The following is a 14,641-nucleotide window of genomic DNA, read 5'->3' on the forward strand; positions in this document are numbered from 1 at the left end:
AAAAAAAGACTAAGGCCTCCCAAAAACCTACAAATGTTGAACAGTTCACTGGCTGGATTTGGAAGCTGTTTAGAAAAACAAAACAAATACCGTAGCTATGATGCAGACCCAGGACACCCCACAAGCCAGCAGAACAGCTGCCATGACACCCCACGTTCTTCCGTTTAGTCCCTCTGGGTAACCCCCCACCAAGTTTAGGGACTATGCCTCAACAAAGTCACAGTGAGTCAGGTTTTTGTGCTTCTGTGCAAGACTCCCGCCATGGCAAGGTGGTGGGTAAGTGGCGAGTCAGCCACCGTGGCTATAGTTACAACACCAGAGATGGTAGCAGCATACTAACTTTCTGCATAAAAACCTTGCTAAGTAAAATCGGAACATTAAAATAAATGTGTGGGCCAGTGGGATGGCCCAGCAAACTAAGCGCCTGCTTAGGCAAATGCAGGCCTGGGGTTTGATCGCCTGGGCATACTGAGTTAGCCACCGAACCTGGATGTGGTGGCATATGCCTGTATTCTCAGCACTGGGGAGGCTGTAATCAGGAGGATCACTATGAGTCCGAGCTTCACAGTGAGACACTGTACCAAATACATTAAAAAAATAAATAAATAAATGTGTGTGTGTGTGTGTGTGAGACAGACACACACACGCACACACACACACACACACACACACACACACACACACACAGAGGAGAGAGATTTCAAAGTTCTGTGTAACTGCTCTAAGAAAGTGCCACTTTTATGGCTCAGTGGTCTAAAGCACCTACTTAGAACAAGCTTAGCAAAGTACAGGGACTGCGGTTCAATCCCCCAGCACCACATGCCAGCCAGTCCCACCCCCTGGTGGGCTGAGCTGGCCACACACACACACACACACACACACACACAAATTTAAAAAAAGAAAGAAAGAAAGTGCCACTTCAGTTGCTAATCACAGACAGCTTTCTATCCTCGGTCAGTTTGTTTTTCGGTACTAGAGATTACCCTGTGCTCTACCGCTAACCAAGATGCCCAGCCCAGATCACTTGTTTTACAACCAGGTTAGTTTCAACTGTGAAAACCCCAAAAGTGTGTTGAGAATTCACCTGTTTAGCTTTTGTTTCTGGACACATTCTCACTGCATAACCAGCTGGCCTAGCAGCTGGAGCTAGCAGTGACCTTCCTGACCCAGCCTCCCCAGTGCTGGGATTACAGGTGTATGCCACCATGACAGCTCTCACGCCATCTCAGTTCCCAAAATGAAACAGCCAGTGCGGGAGTACAGCAATGAACAAGGCTAAGTCCAAATCTAATGTTCATCATATGTACTTCTAAGCAGCACTTATACTGGCGCATCATAAAAGTTCAGGAACATATAAGGTAACTTTCAAAGAGCAATAAAATCAATAAAAATATGTATTTTTTTATTTTTTGCTGAACCGGGGATTGAACTCAGGGCTTTGTACTTGCCAGGCAAGCAATTAACTAAAATTTAACAAAACAGAAATCTTGTAATATTTAAAGAGGAAAAAGATGGTTTTTCAAATTAAAATTTTAACATTTAAGGACTTTAGCTTTATTTTTTTTTTAATTTTTTTTTTATTTATTTATTTGTGTGTGTGTGTGTGTGTATGTGTGTGTGTGGGGCCAGCTCAGCCCACCAGGGGGCAGGGCCGGCTGGCATGTGGTGCTGGGGGATTGAACCGCGGTCCCTTTGCTTTGCTAAGTTTGTTCTAAGTAGGTGCTTTAGACCACTGAGCCATCTCACCAGCCCCCAGGACTTTAGCTTTAAAAGTGGATGCAGGGACAGGGAGATAGCTCAGTAGCATAAGTGCCTGCCTGGCATGTGCAAGGTTCTGAGTTTGATTCCCGGTACAAAAAAAAAAGTGGATCAAAAGCACCAGTGAGGCCAAGGGCTAACTCAGCAACAAAGCAATGCTCAGTGTACCCAAGACTGTAGGTTCAACCTCTCCCAAACAACAACTACAAAACATCATATGGCTAGGCTAAGTGACTGCCACAAGGGCTCTCTCACTGTCAATGTCAGTCCTCTGTGGTTTATAAAAGTGAGCCAATCTAGATCATCACTGTGGCCCCCTTTCAGCTACAAAAACTGACTACACTCTAAAATGTTTAAATTATCAGATCACAGGCCCTAACATTCATTTGTCCAAGCAATGTGGAGACACAAATGCCCCACTGCCCTCCCTGGTGGGCCACCAGGACTCACCAGTCACCCGGCTTGACAGCATCTGGATCTGGGATTTTAGGCCGTTCATCCCAGTCTTCAGGCTTCCGGTCGTCTGGGTCTTCAATTTCTCGAGAAGGATTTACAGGAGGTGTCATGTCATTTAGCAAATTCCCGCTGTTCACAACAGATTGGTCAACTAATATTTCAAAGCTATTATCTGGATTCAAGACTGCAAAAAAGATAAGTGTAATTAAAACATTTAATTAATGACTCATTCCCAACCTCTAGTCACAACAAAATAAAAAAGCAAAAGGAAAGACATGAGGTCAGAACACAGCCAACAGTCCTAGCTACGGGGCTCTTTTCTTTGTAGGGTAGCTTTCAAATGAGGGTCTCACTACTCAGCCCACACTGGTCTCAACTTGCAATCCCCACGCCCCACCAAAAGTGGGATTGTAGATACTCCTCATTTAACAACCCACATGGCTAATAGCTGTTGGGACTCATAACTTGCCTCTTCCTACACACCCTGTTTATAGAGCCTCAGTGTGGTAGTTGGTACATTGTGTCAACTTAGCTGAATCTGCTCCAGCAGTTCTGGGCATGCCCCCCATGCCTGCAGGCAGGCAGAGCCAACCTGGGGCACAACTGGTTCCACCCTAGGGCCATGGGCCGCCCCACAGTGACTTAGCACAAAAAAGTGTATATACAGGAGATGAGGAAGGCTGCCTGGCCACCCTGCCCCGCTTCCTTGGAGAAGTCCCAGTCAAGGAAGAAAGAAGCTTGATGGACGCTGCAGCTGCTGCTCCTCCTCTGCTCTTTATTGTTTTCTGCCGCCATGAGCTGTCATTTGTCTTAGAGCCCACGGACTATGAACTGAAAATCTCCATAAACTGAGCTAAATAAAATAAACCTTTCCTTCCTTAATTTGGGGTGTTAGGTATTTTGTTCCAGCAACCAGTACAAGGTAACTAAGACACTCAGGATCTTTTTTGTACACTATACCTTTATACAGTACTGTAATTTTTGCTGTTGTCTGTAATACAATACTATAGCTTCATGTTCTGCCATGTTACAGGACTGCATGGAAGAGTTATGCAAACAAAAGCAAAGTCATCAAGCTGGAATTTTCTTTGACCATTTCTTTGTTCTCAATATTATAATAGACATACTACACAAAATTCTTTCTTTAGCAACAACGCATCTAACATCCTGGTTGTGGAAGCATATCTCAGTCATTAAATGAGGAAGGTCTGGGCCCTCAAGATACTGCAGTGGACTAAGCACCTGCTTAGGCAGGCATACGGACTAGGTTTAGATCCTTGGCACCACATTCAGCACCGGCACCTGGTGCTGGCCCCAACCCCAAGCAACCAGGCATGGTGGCGCACACCTGCAATCCCAGGGCTGGGGACCTGAAAATAGGAGGATCACTAGAGTCCAAACTGCACAGTGAGACTCTGTACCAAATACATTAAATAAACAAACAAGGAAAGTCTGCAAAAGCGTGAACCACAATGCTCAGCTCAGCTAAACTCTGCAAAGTCTAAATGACATCTCCTCAGGTTTCTAAGCATTTTATAACACATGACATAAAAATTTTAACACCAAAAGAACTCATTTATGGGCACCAAAACACATCAAGAACCTATATAAACTAATGTAATTACTGATCTGGCATGAATTGGTACACAACCAGTCAGCAATATTTTTCTGTTCATAGGGGCCGCGTAGATAGCTCAGTAGGATAAGCCCTTGCCTGGCAATATTTTTCTGTTCCTTTGTTTTTTGATACAGGGTCTCACTGTATGTATGGCATAGACCAGATTAGCTGGACTCACCATACAGTTCCCCAAGGTCAGCCCAGGCCGACCTTGAACTTTCAATCCTCCTGCCTCAGTCTCCCCAGTACTAGGTATTAACAATATAAAACAGATACTGTTTGAGAAAGATCCTCACACTCTACTTGTATAGTTAAGAAAACAACTTAGGGGCTGGCCAGACAGCTCAGCATATTAAGCACCTGCTTAGATAGTGGAAGAACCAGGGCTCAATCCCCGGCATGCCACGCTGGTCCCAGGTCCCAACCCCAAGGTGTGCTGAGACAGTGACTGGGAATGGGTGTGGTGGCACATGCCTATAATGCCAGCACTTGGGAGGCTGAAAACAGGAGGATCACTACAAGTCCGATCTGTGTAGTGAGACCCTGTACTAAATGAAAAAAAAAAAAAAAAGAGAAGAAAGAAAGCAAGTTAAAGCCAGCACTTAGGAAGGTAAGGCAGGAGGATCTCCATGAGTTTGAGGTCAGCCTGAGGTACACAGTGACCCTTTCAGGGAGATCCTATCTCAAAAAACAAAAGCAAAAAAGAATTGAGTTAAGGGGCTAGGGAGATAGCTCAGTAGAATAAGTGCTTGCCTGGCAAGTGCAAGGTCCTGAGTTCAATCCCCAGTACCACAGGGGGGGAAAAAAAAAATTGAGTTAAATCCAGCTATATGATGCAGGCCTAGCATCCCAGCTACTTAGGAGGAAGAAGAATTGCAAGCTGCAGGTCAGACCATCAACTCAGCATGAGCATATCCCAATATAAAAAATAAAAAGGGGGTACTGGGGAGATGGCTCAGTAGAATAAGCGCTCAAGGGCCTGAGTTCAATTCCCAGTTCTGCCAAAAAAATAAAAAAAATAAAAAGGGCTCGAGATGTAGCTCCATTGCAGAGTGACCACAGTTTCAAACTCAGCACCATTCCCACCCTTCACACAGAGAAAGCAAGTTCAACATGTTTAACATTTTATACAATGCTACATGTCTTTGTTTATACACCTAGGAAGAAACATACGTTGCTATTTCAGAAAATTTTAAATCTATCTTCCTGCTTATTTCTATCTTCTGGATTTCTGTATCTTTAAAATGTATTGCTGGGGGACCGGGGAAATGGCTCAGTAGAGTAAGTGCTTGCCTGGCAAGTGCAAGGGCCTGAGTTCAATTCGCAGTTCCACCAAAAAAATAAATAAATAAAATAAAATGTATTGCTTTGATAATTAAGAAAAAAGGCTATTATATTCTTTTTTTAATTAATTTATTTATTTGTGTGTGTGTGTGTGGCCAGCTCAGCCCACCAGGGGGCGGGGCTGGCTGGCATGTGGTGCTGGAGGATTGAACCGCGGTCCCTGTGCTTTGTTAAGTTTGTTCTAAGTAGGTGCTTTAGACCACTGAGCCATCTCACCAGCCTCTGGCTATTATATTCTTAGAAGAACACCAGTCCATATATGATCACAAAGCCACAGAAAAACTTGCCTTTTAAAAAAACAAAAGCGGGGCTGGTGAGATGGCTCAGTGGTCTAAAGCACCTACTTAGAACAAGCTTAGCAAAGCACAGGGACCGTGGTTCAATCCCCCAGCACCACATGCCAGCCAGCCCCGCCCCCTGGTGGGCTGAGCTGGCCACACACACACACACACACACACACACACACATAAATAAATAAAAAAAAAAAAAAGAGATGGGGAGGGCCCGGGGAGATAGCTCAGTGGAGTAAGTGCTTGCCTGGCAAGCACAAGGGCCTGAGTTCGATCTCTGGTACCACAAAACAAACAAAAAGAAACAAAACTAGGTGTTGGGGCATCCCCACGGCTCAGCTCAGACAACTGGAATCTATACATATTCCTCTATGCACACCACACTGCTTTGCATTCTCGCAGCAAGAGACCTGATGGAGACAGCAAATCAGGGGCCTGGTGGCAGTGCTGTTCACGGGACCGAGTTCTCACAGTGTCAGGCTGGACCAGCGCTCCCTGCAGTCCAGCCAAGTGCTCCCGCATGGGTGTGCCATCCCTCCCAAAGCTTACTGTCTGTCTGCACCTCCGTCGTCAGCCAACATACTCAATGGGTACTTTTCGAGCCGACAAGCTCACCCCACACGGAGACAGGGAAGGTGAGGCTCATTTTGCAGTGCCAGGGCTTGAACCTAGTGCCACAAGCATGCTAAGCAGTGCATTCTATATGCATCCCACCAAGTGGCCTGCTATTGCCCATTTTTACAACTTTGCTTTGAGATAGGTTTTCACTAAATTTCCCAGGCCAGTTTCCACTTGTTTTTGTTTGTTTGTTTGTTTGTTAGACAAGGCCTTGCTGTATACTTCAGACTGGCCTTTAACTCCATAGCCCTGCCTGGCCTCAAACTCAAGTGATCCTCCTGCCTCAGCCTCAGGCCAGTCTCTAACTCCTGATCCTGTTAGATTCCCGTGTAGCTAGGATTATATGTATGTACCACATCACATGGCATTTTTTGCATCTTGTTTGCAGATATTAGTGCTGTCAAGATATATAATAATCTTTATGGGGCCGGGGAGATGGCTCAGTGGAGTAAGCACTTCCCTAGCAAGCGCAAGGGCCTGAGTTCAATCCCCGGTTCCAAAAAAAAAAAAAAAAAAGAATCTGTACATTAAATGATAAATTCATAGTGTTTTAACCCTCCTCCCAACAACAGGTTTTTCTTACTTAACGTGTAAAGATGGGTCTTCTTATCAGTAAAATACGTCTTTAGGTCTGCATCCGGCCTCTTGGCATGCTTTTCTTCATATACACCCGTCCTGGGGTTTTTATGGCGAAAGATGAAGTGTAACTTATAGTCCTCTCCACATTTATCTGGACCAAACATAATCGTATAGGGGGTCTTGTCGTGAAACTGATCCTTCAAAAACAAAGATGAATTACTTTTAAAAGTAGCTCTAGTTAAAAGTACTCAAAAGCAGCTATTTATTTATTTATTTATTTATTTATTTATGCGATACCAGGGACAGAACCCAGGCCCTTGTGCTTGCCAGCCAAGCATTTATTCCACTGAGCTATCTCCCTAGCCCAAAGCAGCCTTTTAAAAGTACCTCTTCCTCTTATAAAATTTTAATGACAGTTAAAAGGAAAAACTAATTATGTCAAAGTTTTAGATACCACTGTAAAAAAAAACAGTAATCATAAAAAAATTAATACATTTATATGCTTAAGAATACACACACATAATTAACTCCTTTAGTTTTATCTTCCTAGTACTATGGATCAAACCCAGGGTCTTTGCACTGAGCCACATTCCCAGTCCTTTTATATTCTGAGACATTCTTGCTCAGTCACTAAGTTGCCCAGGCTGGCCTCAAACATGAGGTCCCTCGTGCTTCAGCCGCCCAGAGTCCAGGGGTTACAAATGAGCACCACTGGACTCAACTTAGCTACTGCCTTTCATTTAAAAAAAAAAAAAAAAAAGAAAGAAAGAAAAAGAAAAGAAATAAGCTAGCTAAAACCAAAACTTACATAAGAACAGAAATCAAGGACAAGTTAAAAACATTTGAAAATAGCTTTGAAAGTCATTTTTCACATAAAAATTAGCATCAGAAGCAGTATTGCTAACATTCCAAAAGTTTTTCAGCAGGAGGGGAATTGGCCTTTTTTTTAAATAGGTCTTACAATCCCCCCCGCCCAACATTACTTTAAAAAAATTAGTGGCCAGCCACATTAAGAAGACAAAAGTGCCAGGCGTGGTGGTGCACACCTGCAATCCCAGCACTCGAGAGGCTGAGGCAGGAGGACTGTGGCACGCTCAGACCAACCGGGCCCCAGAGCGAGCCCAAGGCCAGCCTGAACTGCGTAGGAGACGTCTGGGAAAAAAAAGAAAGAAAAAAGAAGAAAAGAAAAAAGTCCACAGCACCTACCAAGTTGAGTTCTGGTGTCTCAGAAAGCAGCTTCACATAGGCACCGCCACACTCTATTCCATTTTGGAAATTAACCTCATACCTAATTTCAGAAAGAAAATCAGAAAATCCAGTGGCCTTCTAGAAGAACAAATCTAGTGTTTCCCCATCCCAGCCATGCTTTATGACAGGTTATATCTGTTTTTTTCAGTACCGGGACTGAACTCGGGACCCTGCGCTTGCCAGGCCAGCACTTTTCTACAGAGCCGTCTCCCCAACCCTCAGAGGTCATATCTTAAGAATGATTACACTATTACTTTTAGATAGCTGAGTCCACAAAAGATATTAATTGAATTATTTTTTGCAAAACCCAGATTTTCATTCACTACCAGGAGGATAAATGACCAGTTTCAAAATATTCCAATGAGCAAGTAAAAACTTTTTTTTTTTTGGTACTGGGGATCAAACTCAGAATCTTGAACTTGACAGGCAGGTGCTTATGCCACTAAGCTATCTCCCCAGCCCTAAAGCAGAAAAACTTTTTTTTTAAAAAATATATTTGGTTGTTGTAGGGTCTCCCTACACCGCTTGGACTCATGATGATCCTCCTGTTTTCAGCCTCTCCAGTGCTGGGATTACAGGTGTACTTCACCACAACCAGATCTGGTTGCCTTGCAGGCTCAGTGCATCCAGGGAGTGGGGCTGGTGCAGCATGTGGTGCTGCTGGGGTTTGAACCGAGGTCCCTGCGCTTGCTTAAGCAGGCGCTTTAGTCCGGTGAGCTATCTTGCTAGCCCAAAAAAACCCTTGCGATGCTTGCATTCACTTGAATAACCCTACTATAACTTATATAATCTGAAAATTTTCAAGTAATGATTTGCTTCTTTCAATAAAATGAGATTTTGTAAGATTAGCTCGAGATACCTTTTCTCAAATAAGCATTCACTTACTGAACAATAAGAGGTTTAGTATCAAATCCGAAGGGCTTGTTCAATTTAGCGGAGATGGCGTGATGCTTGGCCCGAGACATCAACACAAGTCCTTTGTCTCCTGGAAGCTTTGTTTCCTTCATTTCATCTACCTCCCACTGTCCTACAAGACAACACAGAAAGGCGCTATCCCTTCCCTGTATCTCTGAAGATCTTCTAAATGGTAACACACTAAGCTCCAATTCTGCCATCCTGATGGAATTTTTAACATATTAAGCACACATATAGTTGAAAACTAGGATATAGTATTTCTTTAAATACAGTACATTCTTTATCTCCTTACACAGAAGGTCTCATAAGACCTTCCCTTTCTTTTTTTAAAAACAGGGTCTTGCTATTCAGTTGAGGCTGGGCCCAGCCTACTCTCCCAAATACTGGGATTACAAGTGTGTACCACATGTCCGGTTCAAGACCCTGCATTTTTTCTTTCTGTATTTTAAGGAAGGGTCTACAGGGTATTCAGGGTCTCACTATGAGACCGGACTTGTAGTGTTTCTTCTGTTTACAGCCTCCCAAAAGCTGGGATTACAGGTGCATGCAACCTCGCCCAGTCTCAATGGCCATCTCAACATACCCTGGGGGCAGGGCTGGCACAGCAGGCCCTGGGATTGAATCCCTGGGCCCTGCACCTGCTTGCAGGCACTTTCATCCACTGAGCTATTTGCCAGCCCTCAAGACCCTGCATTTTGAATATGAAGTACCACAAGGTGACTGAATAGGTTGATCTCTATATAATCACCTTCCTTCCCAAAGGAGTCTTAAACCCAGACTTTTTTTTTTTTTTTTGGTACAAGGTCTACAGGGTGTTCAAGGTCCCACTACGTAGATCAGACTCAATGATTCTCCTGTCTTCAGCCTCCCAAGTGCTGGGATTATAGGCTCATGCCACCACACCCAGGCTCAATCTCAGCACACCCCAGGGGCAGGGCCAGCATGGCATGCTGGGGATTGCTGCACTCTGTCTAAACAGGCACTTTAGTCCACTGAACTATCTAGTTGGCCCTGGGCCTCCTTTTAAATGTTCCCTCCAGTACCAAACCCAGGACTTCACATTAAGCTACATCCCCAGCCCTTTTCTTTTTCTGTTTTGATTTTTGAGAAATGGTCTTGCTACGTAACTCAGGCTGGCTCTGACCTCACTACATAATCCAGGCCAGCTTGGAACTTGTAGCAGTCACACCTCAGTCTCCCAAGTGAGGGGATTTCAGGTGTGCACCACTGGTGACCCTTTCATCTTTTCGATAGTCTTGCTAAACTACCCAGACTGGGCTCAGCTGTGATGCTCTGATCTCAGCCTCCCCAGGGCTGAGGTTACAGGAGGGTGCACCACACACAGCTAAAGCAGTTCTAGTGACACGGCAGAGACAAGTGCCCCTACTCGTGGCAGACAAGAGGGCAGATGGGCATGGGCTGCTCACCGTCATACTTGGCAATCTCATCGTCAGTGTCCTCTTTCTTGGCTTTGGATAGAATCCACCTGTGACCAAGACAAACCCCAAAATTAAAATTCAAATGCCAGCTCAACTGTGAAAAGAAACAGTATAAATGCTCAGGAAAGTGCAGGATCTAGCCTGGCTTCTTAGTCTAGTCTGCCACTCTACATTCAATGTTCAAATCTGTCACAAGCAGCAGTGGCTCACTGTATTCCACTCACAAACCTATAAGAAAAAAATACCAACATCAGGAGGTAATTCTACTTTTTTTTAAGGACTAAAGAGAAAAAATTTTTCAAAATAGCAAAATCTATGGGGCTGGTGAGATGGCTCAGTGGTCTAAAGCACCTACTTAGAACAAGCTTAGCAAAGCACAGAGACCGCGGTTCAATCCCCCAGCACCACATGCCATCCAGGCCCGCCCCCTGGTGGGCTGAGCTGGCCACACACACACACACACACACAAATAAATAAATTTTTAAACAAATTTTTTAAAAAAAATAGCAAAATCTAGGCTGAAGGAGAAGGACACAGAAACGAGTCACATGTCGCAAAGGACTACTGTGTTTTCCTAAATGAACATAAATACTGCAGAAATAAAAGCCACACATTTCACCAGATAAAATGCTATCTTTATTTTATTTTTTTTTTTTAAATATTTATTTTTATTTATTACATTTATTTATTGTGTGTGTGTGTGTGGCCAGCTCAGCCCACCAGGGGGCGGGTCTGGCTGGCATGTGGTGCTGGGGATCGAACCGCGGTCCCTGTGCTTTGCCAAGCTTGTTTCAAGTAGGTGCTTTAGACCACTGAGCCATCTCTCCAGCCCCTAAAATGCTATCTTTAAATGAAAGGGCTCCACTGTTCCATCTTAGTCCCATAATGTTTGCCTCAAGATTTTTCTCTCTAGGAAAACATGTACCCTGCCTTCTGCCACAGCAACCATCGAAGAAGAGTAGCCATGGCCCTTGGCTATCCCATGGCTATGGGCCTCAAGAAGGGCCACAAGGTGACCAAGAATGTGAGCAAACTGCCACCATCGCGGACGCCTCACCAAACACACCAAGTCCATGCCGGACATGATCCGGGAGGTGTGTGGCTTCGCCACCTACGAGCAGTGTGTCATGGAGCTGTTCAAGGTCTCCAAGGATACGCCCCGCCCTCAAGTTCATCAAGGAAAGGGTGGGGACACACATCCTCCCCAAGAGGAAGTGTGAGGAGCTGAGCAACGTGCTGGCCGCCATGAGGAAGGCAGCTGCCAAGGACTAAGCCCCTCCAGAAGAAAGCTTTGCAGAAAGTTAAAAAAAAAAAGGAAAAGAAAAGAAAAAAACATACCCTGACAGAGATCCTCTATCAAAGGAATCAGCAAAATAAACCTCTCCTGTTGGAACTGGAGCTTTGTAGGTAACCTGTGTTAAACGTAAAAGCAAGTTAAAGGTGTTTTTAGCAACATTCCTCAGAACTAATTTTTTTGGCTCTAATTGTCACAAAACTTTCATAGTAGTCCCTTGAATGCAAAAGGCTGCCTGAAAGATCACTAAGTATTTCAGCAAACTTCATTTTCCATTGAGAAGTATCCAAGTACTGGGTATGGGGGTGCATGCCTGCCATCCCAGCCCTCAGGAGGCTGAGGCACGAGGGTCGTCTTAAGTCTGAAGGCCGCCTAGGTTACATGGTGAGACTACGCCCAGCCTAAACTACTGTGAGATTGCCTCAAAATAATAATAATAATTTTAATAATGTTTAAAAGTTTCATATCATTCCATGTTGAGGACTGAACCCCGAGCCTTGTGCATGCCAGGCAAACACTTTGTTGATGAGCTATACCAGTAATCCTGCATCTTTTCAATTTCAAGAGGTAAAAGGTGAGCTGGGTGTGGTAGGCACATGTGTATCAGGAGGACTGCAAGCTTCAGCCCAGTCCAGGCAATTCTCAAAAAAATGCTTTTTTAAAAAAAGATAGCTAACCACTAAGAAGAATATATGCAGTGTATTATTTGTTGAAAAATAAAAAAAAAATTAAAAAAAAAAAAAAAAGATAGCGATACACCTCAGTGTGAAAGCCCTATATTCACCAATAAATAAATAAAATTTTAAAATCAAACCTTTGGAGATGAAGGAGGTGTGTTGGTATCTGGTTTTGATTTTGAGTCTTCTACCTCTTCAATGACATCATCAAGGTCATCCTCAATGTCAATCATATCTTCATCATGCCCATCATGAGCCTGGACAGCAGCTGTTCCAAGGACCAATAACATACACAGTAGCCGCTTTCCTTCCATGATCTACAAAAATAGGTAAATGTGCTTTTTAAAATTTCATACATCCGGGACTGGTGAGATGGCTCAGTGGTCTAAAGCACCTACTTAGAACAAGCTTAGCAAAGCACAGGGACCACGGTTCAGTCCCCCAGCACCACATGCCAGCCAGCCCCGCCCCCTGGTGGGCTGAGCTGGCCACACACACACACACACACACACACACACACACACATAAATAAAATTTAAAAAAAAAAATTTCATACATCCTCCACATCAGTTTAAAATTAAGGTGTTCAGCCAGGCATGGCACATACTGTAATCCTAGCACCTGGAAGGCTGAAGCACAAAGACTGCCCTGAGCTGAAGGCCAGGCTGGGGTACTTTGTGAGTTCAAGGGCAGTCTGAACTATGTAAAGAGACCCTGTCTGAAACCAACTGACTAATCAAATAAACTAAATAAACAAAACTAAGGTTTCCAAATCAAACAGGTAAAAGAAACTATTATACATATAAGAAAAGTAAGCCCAAAAAGATTAAAGGTTTTCCTAAAATCAGTTAAAGATTCAATTCCAAGCAGGCAGTCGTCATGCATGCCTGTAATTCCAGCTACTCGGGAGGCTGTAGCAGGAGGATCAGTAAGTCTGAAGCCATTCTGAGCAACTAAGCAAGACTCTGTCTCAAGATTTAGAAATAAAAGTGCTGGGGCTGGGGAGATGGCTTAGTAGAATAAGCACTTGCCTGGCAAGCGCAAGGGCCTGAGTTCAATCTCCGGTTCTGCCAAAAAGAAATAAAAGTGCTGCAGATAGAGTTCAGTGGTTCCAGGATTCCATCATACTATCAAACATACACATAAAGAGCCGGGCACTGTGGCGCATACCTGTAATCCCAGCACTCAGGAGGCTGAAGCAGGAAAATTGTTGCAAGATCAAGACCAGCCTGGGCTACAAAGTAAGCTCAAGGCCAGCCTGAAGTGCACAGCCTGAAGTAGTGAGACCCTGTCTCAAAAACACCACCACCAAAAAAAGGACATAAAGATTCGCACACAGACCATCATCCCAGCTACAGCACACTCGGGCATTCTCACCTCTTGTATCTGTAATGTACTTTGCAGTGAGCAAAGGCTCTACCGCACACTAATTCATACCGAGTACTGATTACAATATGACACAAAGGAAATCCCTCACTCCACATTAAAGATTTACGGATATAGGTGCTGCTGCTTGATCCATCAAGCAGATAATCCATTTTCTAAGTAGGGTTTTAGGACTCCCCAATAGAGATATTAAATCAAAGCCTAGCTACCTTTTGCTCTCTGCTAAGCACTCATCCCCTCAAATACTACAGGAAGCTGCCTGGGCAGTGAGAAGACCCTTTCCCAGGACCACAGATGTAAAGCAACAACTGGGCCACATTTGTGCTCAAGAAGATTGGGTAGGTCATGGATTTCCTTTTAGGGCCCAAGACCTCAAACAAACCCAGGAGGATGGTGAAAAGACAAGAAGACACACGATTCCAAGATGTGTGCACACACTTAACCGAGGGCAGAGTGGCCCTTTTTTAAATTTTATTGAAAAACAAATATGAATGAGACATTTTCAAAGCTGATTAATAGAACAGTTTCAATAATCAATACATTGTACACTGTTATCTTCTTAGTGGCTATCCATAGTACAAGATGCAGATAGAATATCCTGTCCAAACACTATTAGTACACCTCTTTCTTACTGAATTAAGCAAAAGTAGCTGTATATCTATCTTAACTATTTTGTATATATAAATACAAACTGTGGGGCTGGGGATTTGGCTCAGCGGTAGAATGCTTGCCTGGCAAGCTGGAAGCCCTGGGTTCGGTCCTTGGCACCAAAAACAAAAAATAAACCTCTCCTAAAAAACAGTTCAACAAAAAAAATACGGTAAAATCAAAAAAGACCAAAAACAAACAAAACAACTGTATAAATACAAACTGATCTTTCCTTTGTATCCCTTTTTTTTGTTTAGTCCTGTCAGAGGTGGATATTTTATTGGCATCTAAATACTATAGGTGGGGGCCGGGGAGATGGCTCAGTGGTCTAAAGCACCTAATTAGAACAAGCTTAGCAAAGCACAGGGACC

The 14,641-nt window shown here is 43.8% G+C and overlaps 1 protein-coding gene across 2 annotated transcripts in view; it reads right to left on the reverse strand.

Annotated features, from left to right (window-relative positions):
* Canx (calnexin) overlaps window positions 1-14,641 on the reverse strand; it is a 52,006-nt gene that overhangs the window by 19,244 nt on the left and 18,121 nt on the right. For both annotated transcript variants that reach the window (XM_023713101.1, XM_023713102.1), the window contains exons 2-8: window positions 12,374-12,553; window positions 11,604-11,677; window positions 10,254-10,312; window positions 8,797-8,938; window positions 7,870-7,951; window positions 6,668-6,860; window positions 2,209-2,398 (exon numbers count right to left, since the gene is read on the reverse strand). In XM_023713101.1, the coding sequence (XP_023568869.1) occupies window positions 2,209-2,398; window positions 6,668-6,860; window positions 7,870-7,951; window positions 8,797-8,938; window positions 10,254-10,312; window positions 11,604-11,677; window positions 12,374-12,550 (917 nt within the window). In that variant the 5' untranslated portion in view covers window positions 12,551-12,553. The remainder of the gene's footprint in view (window positions 1-2,208; window positions 2,399-6,667; window positions 6,861-7,869; window positions 7,952-8,796; window positions 8,939-10,253; window positions 10,313-11,603; window positions 11,678-12,373; window positions 12,554-14,641) is intronic.

Source organism: Octodon degus, unplaced genomic scaffold (genome assembly GCF_000260255.1).
Source record: "Octodon degus isolate 3935 unplaced genomic scaffold, OctDeg1.0 scaffold00029, whole genome shotgun sequence".
Lineage (NCBI taxonomy): Eukaryota > Metazoa > Chordata > Mammalia > Rodentia > Octodontidae > Octodon > Octodon degus.